The sequence below is a fragment of the Hemitrygon akajei genome, chromosome 4 (genome assembly GCF_048418815.1).
Source record: "Hemitrygon akajei chromosome 4, sHemAka1.3, whole genome shotgun sequence".
Classification (NCBI taxonomy): Eukaryota; Metazoa; Chordata; class Chondrichthyes; order Myliobatiformes; family Dasyatidae; genus Hemitrygon; species Hemitrygon akajei.
Genome location: NC_133127.1, coordinates 38,175,250 through 38,199,680, shown reverse-complemented (window position 1 = coordinate 38,199,680; position 24,431 = coordinate 38,175,250). Strand labels below are relative to the sequence as shown.

Genomic DNA, 24,431 nt, shown 5'->3' with positions numbered 1-24,431 from the left:
GGGAGAGTCTAGGATCAGCGAGCACAACCTCAGAATAGAAGAACATCCTTTTGGAAGAGAGATGAAGGGGGAAATTCTTTAGTCAGCGGGTGTGACTCTATGAAATGTATTGTTGCAGACAGCTGAGAAGACCAAGTCATTAGTTAGTTTTAAGTGGAGGTTGATAGGTTCTTGATTAGTAAGGATGCAAAGGCACAGGAATGGGGTTGAGAGGGAAGAATAAATCAGCCATGATTGCCCAGCAGAGCAGACTGAATGGGTTAACTCTGCTCCTACGTCTTCTGGAGTGAAGACGGAAACTTTCAGCACGTCAGCCAGAGCCTGCAGTGAGAAACGGGTTGAACATTTTTGTTTGATGAATGAGAAAGGGTGGTGTTCAAACACAAAGCACAGAGAAAGGTGTAAGGTGGAGAGGACAAAAGGGAATGTGTACGATAGGGTGAAAAAGAGACTGAGGGAACATAGCAGTGTGGGCTTGTTAACTGCAGCAGATAAACCTGCAGGAGGTGTGAATTGGTGAACTATGAAAGCAAAGGGAGTGATAAGTACATTGACAGAGCCAGGAGATCCCAAAACATTTGGAATAAAAAACATTGCAGATGCCAGAAATATGAAAAAAGGAAAGTACCAAGAGGAGGAACATAAGTAAATTGAAAACAAGATCAATATTTTGAGTTAATGGAAAATCTCATTATTTGAAATATGAGACTACAGTGTCACTTCACAAGGACAATTATGTACTATATTATTAGATCTAATCCTTCCTATCCATGTACCTGTCCAAAAGCAAAACTCCAACAGTCTTTGCAGATGCTGCGAGGTTTTGTGGGTGAGACGTGCTGAAGGACTCACACCTCTCGAAAGGAACTGGAGGTAAAAATATCTGCAAGCTACAGAAGTTGGATTTTGTACTGGCAACTATGTTTAAACACTTTGTATCAAATAAATACTAAGGTAAGAATATGATTAAACATATATCATATTGTACAAAACATTGGTTAGGTTGCACTATGGATCTTGTGTGCCTTTTCTGGTCATCACATTACAGGAAAGATGCGATCAAGAGAGGGCACAAGGATATTGCCTGGATCGGAAGACAGGAGACATGACGCATGTGTGTAATATTATAATAGGCATAGATAGGGGGAATTGCCAATGTTTTTCATGGTAGGGAGTTTCTAAAACTAGACAGCAGGCATTTGTTTGATTATTGTCATTTTACCATGCACATGTGTACATGTAGCTAAACAAATTCTCGCTCTTCTGGAGCCACTGTGCAGATATATAATCCCATACACGCAAGGTGAAAGGGGGGAGGTTTATAGATGGTCGGGAATCAGCTGCCAGAGGAGCTGGTGGCAGAAACAGTAACACTGTTCAAGAGGTACCTGGAAAGTACTTGAACGAGCAGGGCTCCGAGGGGTATGGAACTAATGCAGGTGAGTGGGATGGTATAGATAGGCATGGATGTGGTGGATGGAAGAGCCTGTTTCTCAGTTATACAAATCTATGGCTCCATGAGACGTTTGTTCCTCAAACTTGCAATTGGCCTTTTTTTTAAAACAATGCCACAGACCAACAATTGACTAAGCGTGGCCTGACACGGAGGATCAGAGTGACACGTGAGCTGCAACTTCAGTGACACCCTGGCTGGAGGGCTTTTAAATCTAGCACTGAATAATATTGTAGCAACACCCACTTAAACATCAAAATCTGAATTGGAGTCACACAGCATCATTTGTGGCATGGCTCAGAAACTGATACAGTGATCCATTTAATCAGAAAAACCAAACCATTACCGGGTTAAACATTAGTAAATTGGTTTAATAAAGTCACATGAACGGAGGTACAGTGAAAAACTTACATATCCATTTAGTGGCAGCATGAAAGTTAGGAGGCACGTGCAGAGGGGCAAGTGGATGCTTTGGGTTGCTGACTCAAAACAACCTGAAAGGCTGGTTACGGCAATTAAGCCCTGAAGTGTATTAGATCAAAACTATGAGAGGAACTTTGCCCTGAGCCTGTGCTGGGCTTTGCTGGAATTGTGTAAGGGCTAAGTCGAAAATCAAAGTGACACGCAACGGAAGCACAGGGTCATCCTAGCCAGTCAGCCACTTCCGACAGTTGGATAACACTTATATATTGGAGACACAAGAGAATGTCCGAAGCAGGAACATACACTCAGTGGCCACTTTATTAGATATGCCTGATCATTAGTGCAAATATCTAATCAGCCAATCATGTAGCAGCAACTCAATGTGTAAAAGCATGCAGGCAAGGTCAAGAGGTTCAGTTGTTGTTTAGACTAAATGTCAGAATGGGGAAGAAATGTGATCTAAGTGACTTTGACAGGGAAATTATTGTTGGTGCCAGACAGGGTGGTTTGAACTGCTGATCACATACAACAGCCTCTAGAGTTTACAGAGAATGGTGTGGGGGGGGAAGAAAACACACAACATCCAGTGAACAGCAGTTCTGTGGGTGAAAATGCCTTGTTATTGAGAGAGGCCGGGGGAGAATGGCCAGACTGGTTCAAGCTGACAGGAAAGACAGAGCAGCTCACATAAGCATGAGTTACAACAGCGGTGTGCAGACGAGCATCTCTGAATGTGCATGTCAAACTCTGAAGTGAGCGGGCTGCAACATCGGTAGGTCACACCTGCACCTAATAAAGTGCCCACTGAGTGTACAGTACGGAGAGAGGAAAACAAAGTCAATAGTTTGGGTTAATCCATGGAGAGTACTGTTACTCAAAAACTGTTGCATAAGCTTAAAGGGAGGGCAGCACCGTGTCTTAGTGGTTAGCATAACTCATTACAGTGCCAGCAATCCAAAAATCGGGGTTCTTTTCCCGCTGCTGTCTCTGACTGCATTGGTTTCCTCCAAGTGATCCATTTTCCTTTCACATTCAAAAGACACGCGGAGTAGGGTAAATAAATTGGGGTATGCTTTGTTTGCGCCAGAAGCAGGATGGCACTTGTAGGCTGCCCCCCCAGCACATCCTTGGATTGCGTCGGTCGTTGTCACATTTCGCTGTATCTTTTAATGTACGTGAGACAGATAAAACTAATCTTTATATTATATAGCACTGGTGTTGTAAAACCCCTAATTAAAGTTCTAAAGAAATCTGAATTTTCTCATAAAATCATTGATCCACTCTTCAAAAGGAAGTATGTGAATAGCAAAAAAATAGTTAAGACCAAAATTGGGCCAATGAAGACAGAAACGGGTGAATTTATTATGGGGAACAAGGAAATGGCAGATGAGTTGAACAGGTACTTTGGATCTGTCTTCACAAGGGAAGACACAAACAATCTCCCAGATGTAATAGTGGCCAAAGGAACTAGGGTAATGGGTGAAATGAAGGAAATTTATATTAGGCAAGAAACGGTGTTGGGTAGTCTGTTGAGTCTGAAGGCTGATAAGTTCCCAGGACCTGATGGTCTGCATCCCAGGGTACTTAAGGAGGTGGCTCTAGAAATCGTGGACGCATTAGTAATCATTTTCCAATTTTCTATAGATTCAGGAACAGTTCCTACTGATTGGAGGGTGGCTAATGTTGTCCCACTTCTCAAGAAAGGAGGGAGAGAGAAAACAGGGAATTATAGACCGTTTAGCCTGACGTCAGTGGTGGGAAAGATACTGGAGTCAATTATTAAAGAGGAAATTACGACACATTTGAATAGCAGTAGAAGAATCAGTCCGAGTCGGCAAGGATTTATGAAGGGAAAATCATGCTTGACTAATCTTCTGGAGTTTTTTGAGGATGTAACTATGAAAATGGACAAGGGAGAGCCAGTGGATGTCGTGTACCTAGACTTTCGGAACGCCTTTGATAAAGTCCCACATAGGAGATTAGTGGGCAAAATTAGGGCACATGGTATTGGGGGCAGAGTACTGACATGGACTGAAAGTTGGCTGGCTGACAGGAAAGAAAGAGCAGTGATTAACAGGTCCCTTTCGGAATGGCAGGCTGTGACCAGTGGGGTACCGCAAGGTTTGGTGTAGGGACCGCAGCTATTTACATTATACGTTAATGATTTAGATGAAGGGATTAGTAACATTAGCAAATTTGCCGATGACACAAAGCTGGGTGGCAGTGTGAAATATCAGGAGGATGTTATGAGAATGCAGGGTGACTTGGACAGGATAGGTGAGTGGGCAAATGTATGGCAGATGCAGTTTAATGTGGATATATGTGAGGTTATCCACTTTGGTGGAAAGAACAGGAAGGCAGATTACTATCTAAATGGAGTCAAGTTAGGAAGAGGGGAAGTACAACAAGACCTAGGTGTTCTTGTACATCAGTCAATGAAAGCAAGCATGCAGGTACAGCAGGCAGTGAAGAAAGCTAATGGCATGCTGGCCTTTATAACAAGAGGAATTGAGTATAGGAGTAAAGAGGTCCTTCTGCAGCTGTACAGGGCCCTGGTGAGACCCCACCTGGAGTATTGTGTGCAGTTTTGGTCTCCAAATTTGAGGAAGGACATTCTTGCTATTGAGGGAGTGCAGCGTAGGTTCACAAGGTTAATTCCCGGAATGGCGGGACTGTCATATGTTGAAAGATTGGTGCGACTGGGCTTGTATACACTGGAATTTAGAAGGATGAGAGGGGATCTGATTGAAACATATAAGATTATTAAGGGATTGGACACACTGGAGGCAGGAAGCATTTTCCCGCTGATGGGTGAGTCCAGACTAGAAGCCACAGTTTAAGAATAAGGGGTAGGCCATTTAGAACAGAAATGTGGAAAAACTTTTTCACCCAGAGTGGTGGATATGTGGAATGCTCTGCCCCAGAAGGCAGTGGAGGCCAAGTCTCTGGATGCTTTCAAGAGAGAGTTAGATAGAGCTCTTATAGATAGCGGGGTCAAGGGATATGGGAAGAGGGCAGGAACAGGGTACTGATTGTGTATGATCAGCCATGATCACAGTTAATGGCGGTGCTGGCTAGAAGGGCCGAATGGCCTACTCCTGCACCTACTGTCTATTGCCTATTGTTTATCTCATAATAGCAAATTGCGTCTACACCCAAATAGCAAGAGACTGGCTGGCAGTGATGTTCAAAGGGATCAAAGTGTACTTCAACACAAGTGTAACAAGTGATTAGGAAGGCAAATAGTCTGTTAGTTTATATTACAAGAGGATTTGAGTAAGTCTCATTGCAGTTTTATAGGGTTTGAGTCCTGATGAAGGGTCCTGGCCCGAAACGCCGACTGTACTCTTTCCCACTGATGCTGCTTGGCCTGCTGAGTTCCTCCAGCATTTTGTGTGTGTGTTGCTTGGATTTCCAACATCTGCAGATCTTCCCTTGTTTGTCTAAAGGGTCTTGGTGAGTCTACATCTGAAGTACTGCACATAGTTTTGGTCTCCTTACCAAGGGAAAGATGCACTTGGTGCAGAGGGAAAGGAACAAAGATTCACCAGATTGACTCAAGGGCATCAGGGCTGCTGTGTGATCTGAGATCAAGTAGAATGGGGCTGTAACCTCTAGTGTTTAGAAGAATGAAAGGAGATTTTGTCTATACATACAAAAAAAGCTGATAAATGTGTTTACTTTTGTTGCGTGTTCCGAGGTGCAGTGAAAAACAGTACCTTTTCTGTAACTGTTAACACTTTAATCTGCATTGTTATTGCTTTTCCTTTGTACTATCACAATGCACCGTTGTATTTCTCACTACCTTTTCCTCACTATCTCAATGCACTATTATCGTGAGACAGATTATCTCACTATAACAGTGCATTGTGAGTACAAGCGAAGCAATAATTGAATGCAGAATAAAAGTGTTACGGTTACAGAGAATCTATAGCAAAGGTAGACAATAAGGTGCAAGGCCATAACGAAGTAGATTATGAAGTTAAGGGTCTGTTTCATCATACTAGGGGACCACTGAATATTGTTATAAGAACAGGACAGAAATCATCTTTGAGCCTGCTGGTAAGAGCTTTCGGGTTTTTCTATCTGCTTGATGGAAGAGGGGAGAAGAGAGAGTGTGCAGGGTAGATGGGGTCTTTCCTAAGGAATTTGATAATTCAATCCAGAGAGGATGTGTCGCCTGGAAGAAGAATCTAGGACCTGGTACAGTTTCAGAATAAGCAGTCGGCTGTTTATGACTCTGAAAAGAAGACATTTCCTTAACTTGGAGGGAGGTTGATTCAGAGATCAGAACATTGCCAGACATATGAAGATAGCTAAGGAGTGTGGGTAGAGAGCTACATATTAAAGTTGAAGTGGAAAACAAGCCAAGATCTTAATGAATGGCTTGAAGGTATGGTCTGCCTACATGCTGCTCCAGCCCAAAAAAATGCCCTGTGTCCATTATTACTGAATATTTACCCACTTCTTCACTTGGATAAATAAGAGATCATAGCGTGTCATTTACTGCACTGAACCCGTACATTTAGCCACCCCTGCCCATATTTTCTTCGTCTTGCATCTACCTGCTTCTGGCTCTCTACTCTACCCCTCCCCCACCTTACTCTATCTGCCCGTAACCTTCACCTCTCCTCAGTCCACCAATCCAGGCCACGTCCTTACAATTCTCTCCTACACCTTCTCATATCCTTCCTATAATGAGTGACCAGAACTGAACATAATATTCCAAGTGTAGCCAAATCACCGTTTTGTAAAACTTTAACAAGATCGATATCCAATCATATTATTACATTGGTATTTCTTTGGTACAAAATGTTTAAGCATACTCTGGAGCGTAGCTGCCAACACAAAACAACACCTCTATAACCTGAAAACATCATTACCTCAAGTTCCTTACTAATGGTGGGAAGCAAGTCCTTATGCATGCCTCCCCTACAAAGCACTGTAGCACCTGTAATCGAAGTACTAGTGGTTGATAGAATGCTTTTCTGAAAAGAGCGTTACCATGTCCTGAGGGATTGAGTTCTGGAGAGAGACTGAGCAGGCTAGGACTTTATTCATTACAGCATTCAAGACTGAGGGGTGACCTTATAGAGGTGTATAAAATCATGAGGGGCACAAACAGGGTAAATGCATTCGGCCTCTTTTCCAGGGCTGCGGAATCATAAACTAGAGGGCATGGGTTTAAGTTGAGAGGAGAGAGATTTATTAGAAACCTGAGGGGCAAATTTCTCCACCCAGAGTTTGGTCTGTAATGAGCTGCTGATGAAATGGTTGAGGTAGGTACATTAACAATATTTAAAAGACACTTGGACAGGCACATGGATAGGAAAGGTATGGAGGGATATAGGCCAAAAGCAGGCAAATGGGACTAGCTTGGTTAGGCACCTTGGTGGACAAGGACAAGCTGGGTCAATGGACCTGATTTTGTGTTTAAGACTATTTCTTTCATCTCCAATTTTCAGTTACTTCGGAAGTGAGTTTCAGGAATTTTCAAGCCTGTGGGAATTTGCAGTGGAATGCATTTAATTGGAGAGCTCTTACAGTGAGCTGATACGATGCCCCATACGGTCTCCTTCTGTGTTGCAATTACTGAAATTATCCCAGTACTAAAATAACTTACACTCCTAACCTTAGTGGTGTTTTTTTGTGTGTGGTCAGAGCTCCAAACCGCCACTGCTCTGCAAAATTCATCCCCTCAAGGAGTATTCAAGAAAAATAGTGAGGGCATTTAAATCAGTGTGAACATGTATAAATAAGTGTGAACTGGAGATAAAAGGCTACGTTATGATGTCGCGATACATGAGGATGGGAAGAGACTGACTTGGAATAACAAGCTCAGCTGGAGCATTTGGAGTTTGTACTGTAGTCTTGTCTTATTACAATACTCACGATGACTTGCCACTACCAGTGGGACCCATAATAGCATTCATACCAGGTCTCATGATGCCACTGCAAAAGAAAACAGGAGTGAAATATTGTGAAACTACATTGAACTCTGGCTTGGGATGTTAATTGTCACAAAGAACCACAAAAATCCTGCCATTCAAAAATCTTGCTTCATAGTTTCAAAAACTGCACAAAGAACTTAAGCTATTTAATAGTCATAAAAGATAAATGGTACCCAGTAAAATACAATCATACAACACTACAGCATAGAAACAGGCCCCTCAGCCCATCTAGTTCATCGACCTGTACCTGGACCACAGTGCTCCATACCCCTCCCATCCATGTACCTATCCAAATTTCTCTTAAATGTTGAAATCAATCCTTTGTGCTGGCAGCTCATCCCAAACTCTTACTGTTGTGTATTTAATATTTCAGTAACATTAGAGTAATATTGTAAGTATATTGTTTGATTCAACATTCTTTTGTTGTTTACATAATTAATTATCGGTCCTATATAAAAGCAGGTGAATGGCATACTTCATTACTCCACCACATCACGTGCGTGTCATTACACCACTGCTTCATAAGTGCACGCCTCATAGAGAAAAAGATAAAAAGGTACAGTTCTGAAAAGAGCACTAATCTGCACACTGTTGATGAAAAATATGATAATGATGAGAGTGACACAGAACTGGATAGCCTTGAGATTTACAAAGTGAAAACTAACAACAAATAAGCAGCTTGCTTACTCCAGAAGTGAACAGCAAATTAATTAAAATCAATGTTCATACTAGTTCAGCTGTTTCAGTCATTCCACAAGACCAGCCTGATAGGCATTTCTAAGATACTGAACTGCAGCCTGCAGATATCCAGCTGACAACTTATACTGCAGTACTTTAAGCTCTTAATGTCTAGCCAGACCCTGCAATCATAAAAAATATTTTAAAAAGACAGTAACATCCTTCGTTGACTCAGTGGAAGCTGCTGCAATCGAACGCACCACCATCTCACTTCTATGCTTTAGGATATAAAGTACTAACCTATTCAACCTTTCCCTGTAACTCAGATCCTTAAGTATTGGCAACATATTTTTAAATTTTCTTTCAATCCTACTGGCATCTTTCCTGTAGGTGGGTGACCAAAACTTCACACAATATTCCAAATTAGACCTCACCAACATGTTGTACAAATTTCAACATAACATCCCATCTCCTGTACTCAACACACAGATTTATGAAGGCCAATGTGCCAAAAGCTTCCTGTATGACCCTACCTACCTGTGATGCCACTTTCAACAAAGTATGAACAAATTCCCAGGTTGGTCCTTCTAAAGTGCACAAGCTTGCACTTGTCTGTATTAAATCCCATCTGCCATTTTTCCACCCATTGTTCCAGCTGGTCCAGATCCTGCTGCAAGCTTTGATGGTCTTCCTTGCTGTCCACTAGACCCCGAATCTTGGTGTCACCTGCAAAGTTCCTGATCCAGTTAACCACATTGATCCAGATCGTTGATATAAATGAAAAACAACAATGAACCCAGAACCGATCCCTGTGGCCCTCCATTAGTCACAGGCCTCCAGTCAGAGGGGCAACCTTCTACTACCATTCTCCGGCTTCTCCCACAAAGCCAATATCTAATCCAATTTACTATCTCATCCTGAATGTCAAGTGACTGAACCTTCCTGACCAACCTCCCACGTGGGACCTTGTCAAATGCCTTACTAAACTCCATGTAGACAACGTCCACTGCCTTGCCTTCATCACTTTCCTGGTAACCTCCTCAAAAAACTCTAAGACTGGTTAGACACAACCTACCATGCACAAAGCCATGTTGAATATCCTTAATCAATCCCTATCTATCCAAATACTGATATATCCATTCCCTTAGAATACCCTCCAATAACTTTTCTACTACTGACGTCAGGCTCAGCAGCCTATAATATCCTGGCTTACCCTTAGAGCCTTTCTTAAACAATGGAATCACATCCTCCAATCCTCTGGCATCCTTGGAGCTAAAGATGGCATCAGAAGGCAACTTCCCCCAGCCCATCAGTGGAACAATTTAAATTCTTCTTCTTTCTAATGCCTCTTTTTCCCCTTTTCAAGGTGGCTGGGGTCCTGTTGGAGTCCATGATTCACACCTGCATTCAAACTGTGGTGTGTTCCCGTTCTTGGAGCTTGCCAATTGGCCGCATTTTCCATTATCTCCAGGTGCGGCTTGGAAGATGGGGCACCTCTGGGGTCTTGTGCTGCCCTGTGGACCCAACTTCTTGCCGGCGTCATGAACTGAAGCACCGTGCGGAACCGGGACACGGAGACAGCAGCTGTTGGAGGCCTCTTCGCTATGGCGATCACTCTCCCTCTCTCGATGGTGAGTGAGTTTGCAGCCCATTCTTGAGTCGGGGAAACAGGAAATAAAAGCAGCGTTGCAGACTGCAACATCGTAACAGTGACGGTTTGTCTCCCCTCTCGCTGTAGGAGGAGTGATTATCTTTCTTTCTCCCTTGTTTGTGGGAGAGAGAGCCTGTGGGATGTCGAACTGTTGCTTTTGATGGACCACGGTCTCTGTTTGGCACTTTCCTGTTGCCTGCACGGTGGGTGGTGAGGGTACTGGGGCTCTCTGCTGGAACGAATGGGGGAGGGCAGGTTTGATGGTGCTTGTGTGTGGGAGGGGGTTGGGGGCTTTCAGGTTCTTACGTTTTTTCTGTCATTCATTCTTTGGGGTTTTTCTTGTTTCATGGCTGTCTGTGGAGAGTAAGAATTTCAGGCTGTATATTGTATACATTCTCTGATATTACATGAAGCCATTGAACCTCACCCGTGACCGAGGATGTTTTAAATATCTCTGCTCATGCACTTGCATCCCGCAGGGTCCGAGGGTTCACCTTGTCAGTCCCTGGGGACTTGTACACTTTAATTTGCCTCAAGACAGCAAACATCTCCTCCACTGTAATCTACACCATGTCCATGGCTTCACTGCTGCCTTGCCTCACTCCTTTATGCTCTGCATCTGTCTCCCAATCAGATACAGATGCAAAAATATCCAAATTAAAATCTTCTGCATCTCGTTTGGCTCCCCCCCATGGATTACTATTGTAATATTCCAGAGGACTAATTGTGTCTCCTGCTATCCTTTTGCTCTTAACATACTGAATCTGTAAAAGCTCTAGGGATTTTCCTTCTCCTTGTCTGGTAGGACAACCTCACGCCTTCTTTCAGAACTCCTGATTTCCTTCTGAAGTATTCTCCTCAAGTACCTCAACTGTTCCTGCCTGCCTATACCTGCTATGCACCCTTTACTCCTTAAGCAGGGCCTCAATATCTCTTGAAAATCAAAGCTTTCTAACTTGTTATCCTTGCCTTTTATTCTGGCAGGAACATATAAAGTCTGTACTCTTAAAATTTCACTTGTGAAGGCCTCCCACTTACCAACTAAGCCTTCACAGGAAAACAACTTGTCCCAATTCACACTTGCCAAATCCTTTGATACCACCAAAATTACCTTGAAACTAATGGCAGGATAGGCAAAGGAGAATCAGTTGCGCACTAGGATTTTCATAAGGCCTTTGATAATGTGCCACACATGAGGCTGCTTAGCACATGGTATTACAGGAAAGATGCTAGCATGGGCTGAGTGGCAGGAGGCAAAGAGTGGGAATAAAGGGAGCCTTTTCTGGTTGGCTGCCGGTGACTAGTGGTGTTCCACAGAGGTCTGTGTTGGGCCGCTTCTTTTTGCGTAATAATTCAATGATGGAATTGACGGCCTTGTGGCCAAGTTTGTGGATGGTATGAAGATAGGTGGAGGGGCAGGTAGTGTTGAGAAAGCGGGGGGGGGGGGCTTGCAGACAGACTTGGACAGATGAGGAGAATGGCAATGAGGTGGCAGATGGAATACAGTGTCGGGAAGTGTATGGTCATGTACTTTGGTAAAAGAAATAAAAACACAAGACTACTTTCTAAATGGATAGAAAATTCAAAAACCTGAGGTGCAAAAGGACTTGGGTATCATCGTGCAGGACTGCCTAAAGGTTTAGGGAGTGGTGAGGAAGGCAAATTCAATGTTAGTATTCATATCGAGATGACTAGTATATAAAAGCAAGGATGCAAAGCTGAGGCTTTATGAAGCACTGATGTGACCTCACTTGCAGTATTGAGCAATTTTGGGTCTCTTATCTAAGAAAAGATATGCTGACATGGGGGAGAGTTCAAAGGAGGTGCACAAAAATGATTCCGGGATTGAATGGCTTGTCATATGAGGAGTGTTTGATGGACCTTGACTCACTGGAATTCAGAAGGACGAGGGTTGACCTCATTGAAACCTATCGAATATTGAAAGGCCTCAATACAGTGGATGTGCAGAGGATGTTTCCTATGCTGGGAAAGGATATGATCACAGGACACAGCCTCAGAATAGAGGGGTGTCCTTTTAGAACAGAGATAAGGAGGAATTTATTTAACCAAAGTGGTGAATCTGCCATAGGCGGCTGTGAAGGCCAAGTCATAGGGTTCTTAAGGCAGAGGTTGATAGAATTTTGATTAGTCAATGCATGAAGGGATAAGGGGAGAAGGCAGGAGATTGGGGCTGAGAGGGAAAATGGATCAGACATGATAAAATGGCGGAACAGACTCAATGGGTCAAACGGCCTAATTCTGCTCTTATGGTTTTATGATCACTACATGAAAAGTGTTTCCCGATACAAACCTATCACCTGCCCTTTCTCATTCCCTAATAGAAGATATAGTCTCGCACTCTCTCTAGTTGGGACATCCATGTATTTATTCAGGAAACTTTCCTGGTCACATTCGACAAACTCTTTCCCATCCAGCCCTTTTACAGTATGGGAATCCAGGTCAATATGTGGAAGATTAAAATCACCTGTCACAACCTCGTGCTTCTTGCAACAGTCTGCGATCTCTCTACATAGTTGCTTCTCCAAATCCTGTGGACTGATGGGTGGTCTATAATATAATCCTGTTAACATGGTCATGCTTTTGTTATCCCTCAGTTCTACCCATAAAGCCTCATTATTCAAGCTCTCCAGTCTGTCCTGACTGAGCCCTGCTGTGACATTTTTCCTGACTAGTATTACCACCCCTCCCCCTTTAATCCCACCCCCCCCCCACCGCTCTCTTGCGTGTAAAACAACAGAACCTCTGAACATTAAGCTGCCTGTCCTGCCTCTCCTGCAATCAAAACTCTCAAATGGCTACAGTGTCATAATTGCACATGCTGATCCGAAAAGATAGCGGCTTCTATTGGTTCTGGTTCAGAAACAACTGATTACAGTCTCAGTCGCATGCTAAAGCTGGTTCACCCAAAAAATACCTCATCAGGAAAGGTTACGGTAACTAAAGTTCAAGGTGCAACTAATAAATTACCTCCCAATAAAATACTGCTTAGTAATGGCTAGTAAAAATTCTGAACTGATTACATGTCAGCAATTTACGGACTGGGTTCAATAACCACAAACACAACAATAAAGCACCATCATATACTTTGTACAGATGGAAAGGGAGATGTTGTAGCAGTGTGCTACACGCAACGCTGAAATAATGACACGCAGTCGATGAGCAGCAGTTGCAAAAGAGATTTATTCGAACTTCGCGGCTTCGCTTTAAACCCTTCCTGATCCCACCCTCCCTGGGCGGGAATGCTGTAGGGGGCACGTATTCACAGTCCCGTCCCGCGCGCGGGCTTTTCCCCTTGCTGGTGAAGCAGGCTTGGCGCCCTCTTTGGGACCGGCCTCAATGCCGGCGCGCGCCGATTTGTGAGCCGGTTCGAGTGCGCTGAGAAGTGGGTCGCCACATAACCCCGCCCCCCCCAGAACCGGCGATACACCCCCCAATGTCCACAGTCTGGGTCGGACTCTGTTTGGGAGGTCTGCCTCTGCGCCGCGGTGCAGGAATCTCGACCGGCTGCGCCACGTCCACATGGGCCAGTTTGAGTCGGTCCACCGTGAAAACCTCCTCTCTCCCCCCAACGTCCAGCACGAACGTGGACCCGTTGTTCCTGAGCACCGTAAACGGCCCCTCGTAGGGCCGCTGTAGCGGTGCCCGATGTCCGCCCCGTCGTACAAAAACGAACTTACAGTTCTGGAGGTCTTTGGGTACGCAGGTCGGGTTCTGCCCATGATGTGAAGTGGGTATGGGGGCCAGGTTACCGAGCCTCTCGCGTAGTCAGCCCAGGACTGCTGCGGGTTCTTCCTCTTGCCCCCATGGGGCTGGTATGAACTCCCCTGGGACAACAGGGGTGCGCCATACACCAACTCGGCCGACGAGGTGTGCAGATCTTCTTTGGGCGCCGTGCGGATTCCGAGCAGGACCCAGGGGAGCTCGTCCACCCAGTTAGGCCCTTTGAGGCGGGCCATGAGAGCCGACTTTAGGTGACGGTGGAAACGCTCCACCAGGCCGTTCGACTGTGGGTGGTAGGCAGTTGTGTGGTGCAGCTGTGTCCCCAAAAGGCTGGCCATAGCTGACCACAGGCTGGAGGTGAACTGGGCACCTCTGTCAGAGGTAATGTGGGCCGGTACACCAAAGCGAGATACCCAGGTGACGATCAGTGCCCGGGCGCAAGATTCGGAGGTGGTGTCGGTGAGCGGGATCGCCTCTGGCCATCTTGTGAACCGGTCCACGATAGTCAGGAGGTGCCGCGCTCCTCGTGACACTGGCAGGGGGCCCACGATATCCACATGAATGTGGTCGAAACGCCGGCTGGTGGGGTGGAACTGCTGCGGCAGGGCTTTGGTGTGCCGCTGCACCTTGGCTGTTTGGCAGTGCATGCACGTTTTGGCCCATTCACTGACCTGCTTGCAGAGTCCGTGCCAAACGAACCTGTTGGCTACCATCCGGACGGTTGTCCTGATGGAGGGGTGCGCTAAGTTGTGAATGGAGTTGAAAACGCGCCACCGCCAGGCTGCCGGGACGACGGGGCGGGGTTGGCCGGTGGTGACGTCACAGAGTAGGGTCCTCTCACCTGGGCCTATGGGGAGGTCCTGGAACTGCAAACCGGAGACTGCGGTTCTGTAACTTGGGATCTCCTCGTCTGCCTGCGCCAAAGCTTCATAGTCTACCCCTTGGGACAGGGCTTGAATGGTAGGGCGAGAGAGAGTGTCCGCCACGACATTGTCCTTTCCCGAGACATGCCGGACATCCGTTGTGTATTCAGAGATGTAGGACAGATGTCGCTGCTGGCGGGACGACCAGGGATCGGACACCGTGAACGCAAAGGTAAGCGGTTTGTGGTCCGTGAACGCGGTGAAGGGCCTACCTTCCAAGGAGTACTTGAAATGCCGGATTGCCAGGTATAGCGCCAACAGTTCCCGGTCGAAAGCACTGTATTTGAGCTCGGGTGGTCGCAGGTGTTTGCTGAAAAACGCCAGGGGTTGCCAGCGACCCTCGATGAGTTGTTCCAGCACTCCACCAACTGCCGTGTTAGATGCGTCCACTGTGAGGGCGGTAGGGACGTCCATTCTGGGGTGCACTAGCGTCGCGGCGTTTGCTAAGGCTTCTTTTGTTTTAATGAAAGCGGCGGCGGACTCCTCGTCCCAGGTAATGTCTTTGCCCTTACCCGACATCAGGGCGAACAGGGGGCGCATGATTCGGGCAGCTGAAGGGAGGAAGCGGTGGTAGAAATTTACCATACCCACGAATTCCTGAAGGCCTTTGATTGTGGTGGGTCGGGGGAAATGGCGGACTGTGTCTACCTTAGCAGGCAGAGGGGTTGCCCCGTCTTTAGTAATCCTGTGGCCCAGGAAGTCGATGGTGTCGAGCCCGAACTGGCATTTGGCCGGGTTGATTGTTAGACCGTATTCACTCAGTCGGGTGTAGAGTTGACAGAGGTGGGACACATGCTCCTGACGACTGCTGCTGGCTATGAGGATGTTGTCCAAATAGATGAAAGCGAAGTCCAGGTTGCGTCCCACCGTGTCCATTAACCGCTGAAACATCTGTGCGGCATTCTTTAGGCCGAATGGCATGCGGAGGAACTCGAAAAGGCCGAACGGGGTGATGAGAGCCGTTTTGGGGACGTCGTCCGGATGCATCGGGATTTGATGGTATCCCCGGACGAGGTCTACCTTGGAGAAGATCCGTGCGCCATGCAGGTTTGCTGCAAAATCTTGTATGTGCAGCACAGGGTAGCGGTCCGGTGTTGTAGCCTCGTTCAGCCTGCGGTAGACGCCACATGGTCTCCAGCCCCCTGTTGCTTTGGGCACCATGTGCAGGGGGGAGGCCCATGGGCTGTCGGACCGCCGTATGATCCCCAATTCCTCCATCCTCTTGGAACTCCTCCTTCGCCAGTCGGAGCTTGTCCGGGGGAAGCCTTCGAGCACGGGCGTGGAGGGGTGGTCCCTGGGTCGGGATGTGGTGCTGTACGCCGTGTCGGGGCATGGCTGCTGTGAACTGCGGTACCAGAACTGATGGGAAATCCGCCAGGACTCTGGTGAAGTCGTTGTCGGACAGCGTGATGGAGTCGGGGCCGGCAACTGGGCTTCACCCAGGGAGAACGTTTGAAAGGTCTTGGCGTGGACTAGTCTCTTCCTTGGCAGGTCGACCAGTAGGCTGTGAGCCCACAAAAAATCCACGCCCAGGAGCAGTTGGGCTACGGCGGCCAGTGTGAAGTCCCACGTGAACCGGCTGGAGCCGAACTGTAGCTGCACCGTACGGGTGCCTTAGGTCCTTACTGTGCTGCCGTTCGCGGCCCTCAGGGTGGGACCCGGTGCCCTGTTGCGGGTGTCATAACTCGTCGGAGGTAAGACACTGATCTCGGCTCCGGTGTCGACCAAAAAACAGCGTCCCGACCGCTTGTTCCACACATACAGGAGGCTATCCCGATGGCCAGCCGCCGTAGCCATCAGCGGCAGCTGGCCCTGGCGTTTCCCGGGAACTTGCAGGGTGGGCGACAACAGCGGGCTTCTGCGCCCCACCGCTGGTGGTAGAAGCACCATTGTTCGTTGGTCTCCTCACCCCTGCCTCTGGGGTTAGTGGGCTCTGTGGCCGGGCCTGGACTGGTTTGCTGCTGCGAGCGTGGCCTGGTGATCTGTGTGACGGACGCCCCGCTCTCCTTCTTGGCTTTCCACAGCACGTCTGCCCGGGCTGCCACCTTCTGGGGGTCGCTGAAATCCACGTCGGACAGCAGCAGGCGTATGTCCTCGGGCAGCTGCTCCAGGAATGCCTGCTCAAACATGAGGCAGGGCTTGTGTCCTCTGGCCAGAGACAGCATCTCATTCATTAAAGCCGATGGCAGTCTGTCTTCCAAACATCCAGGTGCAGTAAGCGGGCAGCCCGCTCACACCGTGAGAGTCCGAAACTCCTTTGGAGCAGGGCTTTGAATTCCGTGTGCTTGCCGTCCGCTGGGGGAGACTGTATGAACTCCTCAAACTGGGCCGCTGTTTCCTGGTTGAGGGAGCTTACCACGTAGTAGTAACGTGTGTCCTCCGAGGTTACCTGCCGAATGTGGAATTGGGCTTCTGCTTGCTGGAACCAGAGGTGAGGTCGCAGCGTCCAGAAACTTGGCAGTTTTAACGAAACTGCATGAACAGATGCGGCGTCGTTCACTTTCGGCCCAAATATCGTTTGGGCCGTCGGGGTCACCAATTGTAGTGGTGTGCTACACGCAGCGCTGAAATAACGACACGTAGTCGATGAGCTGCAGTTGCAAAAGAGATTTATTCAAACTTCGCGGCCTCGCTTTAAAGCCTTCCTGATCCCGCCCTCCCTGGGCGGGAATGCTGTAGGGGGCGCGTATTCACAGTCCCGTCCCGCGTGCGGGCTTTTCCCCTTGCTGGTGAAGCAGACTTGGCGCCCTTTTTGGGACCGGCCTCAATGCCGGCACGCGCCGATTTGTGAGCCGGTTCGAGTGCGCTGGGAAGTGGGTCGCCACAGTGTATAGAATTATTGTGAGGGCAAAGCATAACCCAGAAATTCAACCTTGCACTGCATCCATGGAAGCTCGGTAAGCTACCATCTTGTTTTTGCAGGACCCAATGCGGAAGGGGAGAAAAGAAAGCGTGATGAGTTGAGGGATGGCTCATCGCTGGGACTGTGCTTCCGAAGAGGTGGAGCTGCCTTCGTGATGCACTGAGTCCGTGTGGGGAACGTGCACAGTTAAGGAAAATGCTGCAGGATTTTCAGGAAGAGATGACAAGTTTAACCAAAGTACTTCCAAACAGGGATAATGTGCAGTGCCCAAGGGAACTTCAGAGTGGTGATACTCCAATACCCTGTACTATAGAAATTCATCCTCCACTGCTCTGTATTACTCCCAAATGCTGCTGCTCTGTAGAGCCATACAAATGCTAATCCCAAGGGTGGTAGCCTTGTCCTCATGGGAAGACACAAGGTGTTACCTTCTGATAACATCAGCCCTCTCTGCCAGGGTGCTGCAAGGGTACCACACAGTCTGCTGGCCCAGCCTGCCCTTGACCAGTACATGAGGCTGCATTTATCAACTGGGTTCTGAGGAGTATCCATACCGATCACAAAGAGAGACTGACTTAAGAACTTTTTAAAAGCTATTATTAATGCTTTTTGAGATAGTGATTTAGATGCATATCATATTTTTTTACTGAGTTAAGTATTGTATGTAATTAGTTTTGCTACAACAAGTGTATGGGACATTGGAAAAAAAGTTGAATTTCCCCATGGGGATGAATAAAGTATCTATCTATCTATCTATCTATCTACAGTTGTCTGCGATGTTACTTGGCAGCTGGGTTATTTAATTTGCAAAATGGCGCAGTGATTAAACTGAATAATTCACCTCTCATCACTCAGCAAAAGAACATCGCCGCTCTCCTGAGTCTCCAACTTCCTTTGTGAAGTTCCACACATCTGGTACTGCCCGGTTTTAATATTCTCCTGGCAGAGCCTGGTGTGGAGTATCTGCTTCAACTGCAGATGATGCAAGCAACATGGCTTCGAATGTAGTGGACCAAGTGTGGCCAGGGTTACAGCACCCGGGATGTTGACTGGGAGAGAGGTCATTGACAGTGGAGACACAAGAGACTGCAGATGCTGGAAGGTGGAGTGGAAAACAGTCTGCTGGAGGTCTGTGGGGGAAGGAGCGAAGGAACTGTGATGTTTCAGGTCAAAACCCTACAGTGAGGAAGGTTTTCAAAGCTTGCAGAGGGAATTGGACCAGCTGGAAAGGTGGGCTGACAAATGGCAGATGGAGTTTAATACAGACATGTGTGAGGTATTGCACTTTGGAAGGACAAACCAAGGTAGAACATACAAGGTAAATGGTAGGACACTGAGGAGTGCAGTAGAACAGAGGGATCTGGGAATACAGATACAAAATTCCCTAAAGGTGGCATCACAGGTAGATAGGGTCATAAAGAGAGCTTTTGGTACATTGGCCTTTATAAATCAAAGTATTGAGTATAGGAGTTGGAATGTTATGGTGAGGTTGTATAAGACATTGGTGAGACCGAATTTGGAGTTTTGTGAGCAGTTTTGGTCACCTAATTACAGGAAGGATATTAATAAGGTTGAAAGAGTGCAGAGAAGGTTTACAAGAATGTTGCCGGGACTTGAGAAACTGAGCTACATTATTCCCTGGAGCATAGGAGATTGAGGGGTGATTTGATAGGGGTATATAAAATTATGATGGGTATAGATAGAGCGAATGCAAGCAGGCTTTTTCCACTGAGGCTAGGGGAGAAAAAAACCAGAGGACATGGGTTAAGGGTGAAAGGGGAAAAGTTTAAAGGGAACATTGCGGGGGGCTTCTTCACACAGAGAGTGGTGGGAGTGTGGAATGAGCTGCCAGATGAAGTGGGCTCACTTTTAACATTTAAGAAAAGCTTGGACAGGTACATGGATGAGAGGTGTATGGAGGGATATGGTCTAGGTGCAGGTCAGTGGGACTAGGCAGAAAAATGGTTCAGCACAGCCAAGAAGGGCCAAAAGGCCTGTTTCTGTGCTGTAATGTTCTATGGTTCTATCAGGACCACGAGTGACGAGGGGAGATGATCGGTATAAAGAGGACAGGAGGAAAAGACTCGAAGGATGACGAGCAGAGTGAGTCAGGTAGGGGTGGAATTGGTACGGAATTATAAAGTGCAAGGCACTCCCTCTTTATCAGACACAAAGGTAGTCATAGGAAGCAGGCTGCTCTGTGATGTCCTTGAAGAAAGGCCAAAGCCTCTAGTGGGAGCATCACTCTTGGCCACCAAGATCCTCACGCAACACGTAACAGTGATTATTTACACGCTGGCTTCAAATGAGGGCCCCTTGTTAAGCAAGAACTTAAGCATTTAAAGGCAACACGAGTGAATCTGCAGATGCTGGAAATAAACAAAAACACAAAATGCTCCCATGTTACTTCACTCCTGATGAAGGGTTTCGGCCCGAAACGTCGTCACTACCTCCTCCCATAGATACTGTCTGGCCTGCTGAGTTCTGCCAGCATTTTGTGTTTTTAACTTAAGCATTTAATTCTTTACCTCCCTGATGCACCATCAATAACTCACTCTGAGACGTAAGAAGCGAGATATCGGCTTTTATTGACTGGAAGAATGAACAACACTACATCCTGGAGAATGAGGCCGGGCTCAGGCCCCAATCGCCTTTATACCGGGGTCTGTGGGAGGAGCCACAGGAGCAGTCAGCGGGGGGGGGGGGGGGGGGGGGTGTCCAGACAGGTATATGTAGTTCACCACACTCCCTCACCCCCACCTTCTGCTTTCTGTGGGGATCACTCTCTATGTGATTTCCTTGTCTATTCATCCCTTCCTTCTAATCTCCCTCCTGGCACTTATCCCTGCAAGCAGAACAAGTGCCACACCTGTCCATCCATCTCCTCCCTCACTTTCTTTCAGGGCCCCAAACAGTCCTTCCAGGTGAGGCAACACTTCACCTGTGAATTTGTTGGAGTCATCTACTGTATCCAGTGCTCCCAAAACAGCCTCCTCTACATTGGTGAGACTCAGAAGTAGATTGAGGGACTGCCTTGTCGAGCACCTCTACCCCATCTGCAAAAAGGAGGATTTCCCAATGGCCAACCACTTTTAATTCCATTCTGACATGTTGGTCCATGGTCTCCTTTTCAACCACGATAAGACCACTCTCAAGTTGGAAAAACACCACCTTATATTCCATCTACGTAGCCTCCAACTTGATGGCATCAACATCAATTTCTCCACCTTCTGGTAGCTTTTCACCCTCCCCCTTCCCTCTTCTGCAATTCTCTACCCCAGCCTACCACCTCCCACTGGTGCCCTCCTTCCTTTTTCCCCCCATGGTCTATTATCCTTTAATATCAGATTCTTTATTCTCCAGCCTATTACCTTTTCCACCTATCACCTCCCAGCTTCTTATTTCATCAACTTTCTCCACCCACCTGGCTTCACTTATCACCTTCTAGCTTGTCCTCCTTTCCCTCCCCCACCTACTTATTCTAGCATCTTCCCCCTTCCTTTCCAGTCCAGAAGAAGGATCTCGGCCTGAAACATTGACTGTTTATTCATTTCCATAGATGCTGCCTGACCTGCTGAGTTTTTCCAGGATCTTGTGTGCATTGCTAAGCATTTAATGATTTGCAACAGAGAGATTGTCCAAAAATTCTGAAAACAAGACGTACAAGAACTAAAGTTACTGAACTGTCCATCATCAAGGACCCAGGTGTTGCTCTCTTCTCACTGCCTCAGAACTCACACCATCAAGTTCAGAAACAGTTATTGCCCCGAACCAAAGGGGATAACTTCACTTAACTTTACTTGCCCCATCACTGAAATGTTCCCACAACCTATGGACTCACTTCATCTCACATTCTCAATATTCAGTCGAAGGCATTTTCAATCTCTCACTGCTATGGTCAGAAGTTCCCACCTGCTTTAAAAGGGCAACAATCATACCAGTGCCCAAGAAGAGTAGTGCGAGTTGCCTGAACGACTATTGTCAAGTAGCACTCACATCTATGGTGATGAAATCATTTGAGAGTTTGGTCATGGCTAGAATCAACACCTGTCTCAGCAAGGACCTGGACCCACTACAATTTGCCTATTGCCACAATAGGTCTACAGCAGATGCAACCTCAATGGCTCTTCATGTAGCCTTAGATCATCTGGACTATACAAACACCCATGTCAGGATGCTATTCTTAACACCATCATTCCTTCAATCCTGATTGGGAAGCTACCAGAACCTGGGCCTCTGTACCTCCCTCTGCAATTGGACCCTTGACTTCCTAACTGGAAGAACACAATCTGTGCAGGTTGGTAATAACATCTCCTCGCTGACGATCAACAATGGCGCACTTCAGGGATGTGTGCTTAGCCCACTGCTCTGCTCTCTTTATACCCATGATTGTGTGGCAAGGCATAGCTGAAATATCATCTATAACTTTGTTGATGATACAACCATTGTTAGTGGAAGCTCAGATGGAGATGAGAGGGCGTACAGGAGCGAGATATACCAGCTAGTTGAGTGGTGTCGCAGCAAACAACATTGCACTCAACGTCAGAAAAACCAAAGAGCTGATTGTGGACTTCAGGAAGGGTAAGACGAGGTTAATGTGAACCAATCCTCATAGAGGGATCAGACGTTGGAGAGTGTGAGCAATTTCAAGTTCCTGGGCGTCAATATCTCTGAGGACCCCAACATATTGATGCAGCTATAAAGGTAGCATGACAGCAGCTATACTACATTACGAGTTTAGGGAGATTTGTCACCCAAAACACTCAAAAACTTCTACAGATGTACTGTGGAGAACATCCTGACAGGGTGAATCACTGTCTGGCATGGGGGGGGTTACTGCACAGGATCGAAAGAAGCTACAGGAAGTTGTAAAATTAGTCAGCTCCATCTTAGGTACTGGCCTCTGTTGTATCCACGACATCTTCAAAGAATGGTGCGTCGGAACAGTGGCATCCATTATTAAGGACCCCCATCACCAGGACATGCCCTCTTATCAGTGTTACCATCAGGAAGGAGGTACAGATGCCTGAAGGCACACACTCAGCAATACAGAAACAACTTCTTCCCCTCTGCCATCCGATTCCTAAACAGACACTGAACCCATGAACACTACCTCACTTTTTAAACCTTATTTCTACTTTTACACTATTATTTTTAATGTATTTATTTAGAATACATCTATACTGTCATTCATTTTATTTTATTATTTCTCTATATTTTATGATATATTGCATGGTACAGATAGATAGATAGATAGATAGATAGATAGATAGATAGATAGATAGATAGATAGATAGATAGATAGATAGATAGATAGATAGATAGATAGATAGATAGATAGATAGATAGATAGATAGATAGATAGATAGATAGATAGATAGATACTTTATTCATCCCCATGGGGAAATTCAACTTTTTTTCCAATGTCGCTAAGAACAAATTTCATGACATATGCCGGTGATATTAAACCGATTGGTCATATATTTATTACTATTATTTCTTTCTATTTACACAGTTTGTTGACTTTTGCACACTGGTTGAACACCCAAGTTGGTGCAGTCTTTCACTGATTCTACTGGGGTTATTATTCTATTATTGATTTATTGAATATGCCCGCAGGAAAATGAATCTCAAGGAAGAATATGGTGACAAATATGTACTTTGATAATAAATTTACTTTGACCTTTGATTTGCTACTTACACATGAAGAGGGAATTATCTTTACCATTAATTTCACTACTATGAACTAAATTATTTATTAATCAATTTCCTTCCTTTGGCAGGCTATCAGTCCAGCAGGCTGACCTTGGAACATTTGATGGAGGCAAAGGTTCAGATAGTGAATTGTTGACAAACACGTCTTTCAGAGTGCCTGACATACATTACGCCTCAGTCAAACAAACACTTCCTTCTTTTGTCTCCTCCTCTGAATAACTGCAGAGAAATTACAGGCAAGCCCACAAGTCTTCCAGGTCAATGGCTATTCTGGCATATTATCAGTTTGGAGATTGCCATGCATTTTTTTAAAAAAAAGATGATGCCATTGAGATCCAGAGGCTGTGCTAGGATTTCCCGTAGACTGCACACTTGCTTACTATTAAACAGTAATTTTTTTGTTTGCACAATCTGTCTTCTTTTGCACACTCATTGTTTGTCAGTCTTTGTTCATCTGTAGATTTTCCATTAACTTTTATTCTAATTCTTCAACTGTTAATGCCAGCCAAAAAAATGAATCTCCTCATAGTATAAGGAGACACACCAACACGTACCCCTCCACACTCCCTCTTGTCTTTTCTCTCTTCACTCCGTTCCCCCCCACCCCACATCATCACCATTGCTGCGGCTAACATTCAGAGTCAAACTACAGATACTGCAGCCACAGCCCGCTAACACTTACTTGATATTACTGAGAATTTCCCGCACAACAGTTTGCCGTTTGCATGGAAAGCCCGTCTTGACTTTCACTTGGTAGCAGATATTGTTGAAAGTCACTGTTGATCCACTGAACGTTCCGTGATTGTACGAGTCAGAACGGTGGGGTTCCACATTGGAGTACACATTATTGAGCTGCACGTCACTGTTGTGTCCGGTCTCCTCCATGTTAGCACGTTACCATCGCCTGAGGGGGAAAACACAACCATTTGTTAGATTTAAAAGTCCTGTAAATTAATCCTTAATCTATCTCTCTCTCTTACCAATGACTACAGATGGAGACCATTCTGACTGGTTGCATCACAGCCAGGACCAG

At 46.2% G+C, this 24,431-nt stretch overlaps 1 protein-coding gene across 1 annotated transcript in view; it reads right to left on the bottom strand.

Moving 5' to 3' along the window:
* The window catches only part of abcg2a (ATP-binding cassette, sub-family G (WHITE), member 2a), a 97,941-nt gene that overhangs the window by 61,774 nt on the left and 11,736 nt on the right, over positions 1-24,431 (bottom strand). The window contains exons 2-3 of the mRNA XM_073042387.1: positions 24,081-24,302; positions 7,769-7,828 (exon numbers count right to left, since the gene is read on the bottom strand). Coding sequence (XP_072898488.1) covers positions 7,769-7,828; positions 24,081-24,283 — 263 coding nt within the window. The 5' untranslated portion in view covers positions 24,284-24,302. The remainder of the gene's footprint in view (positions 1-7,768; positions 7,829-24,080; positions 24,303-24,431) is intronic.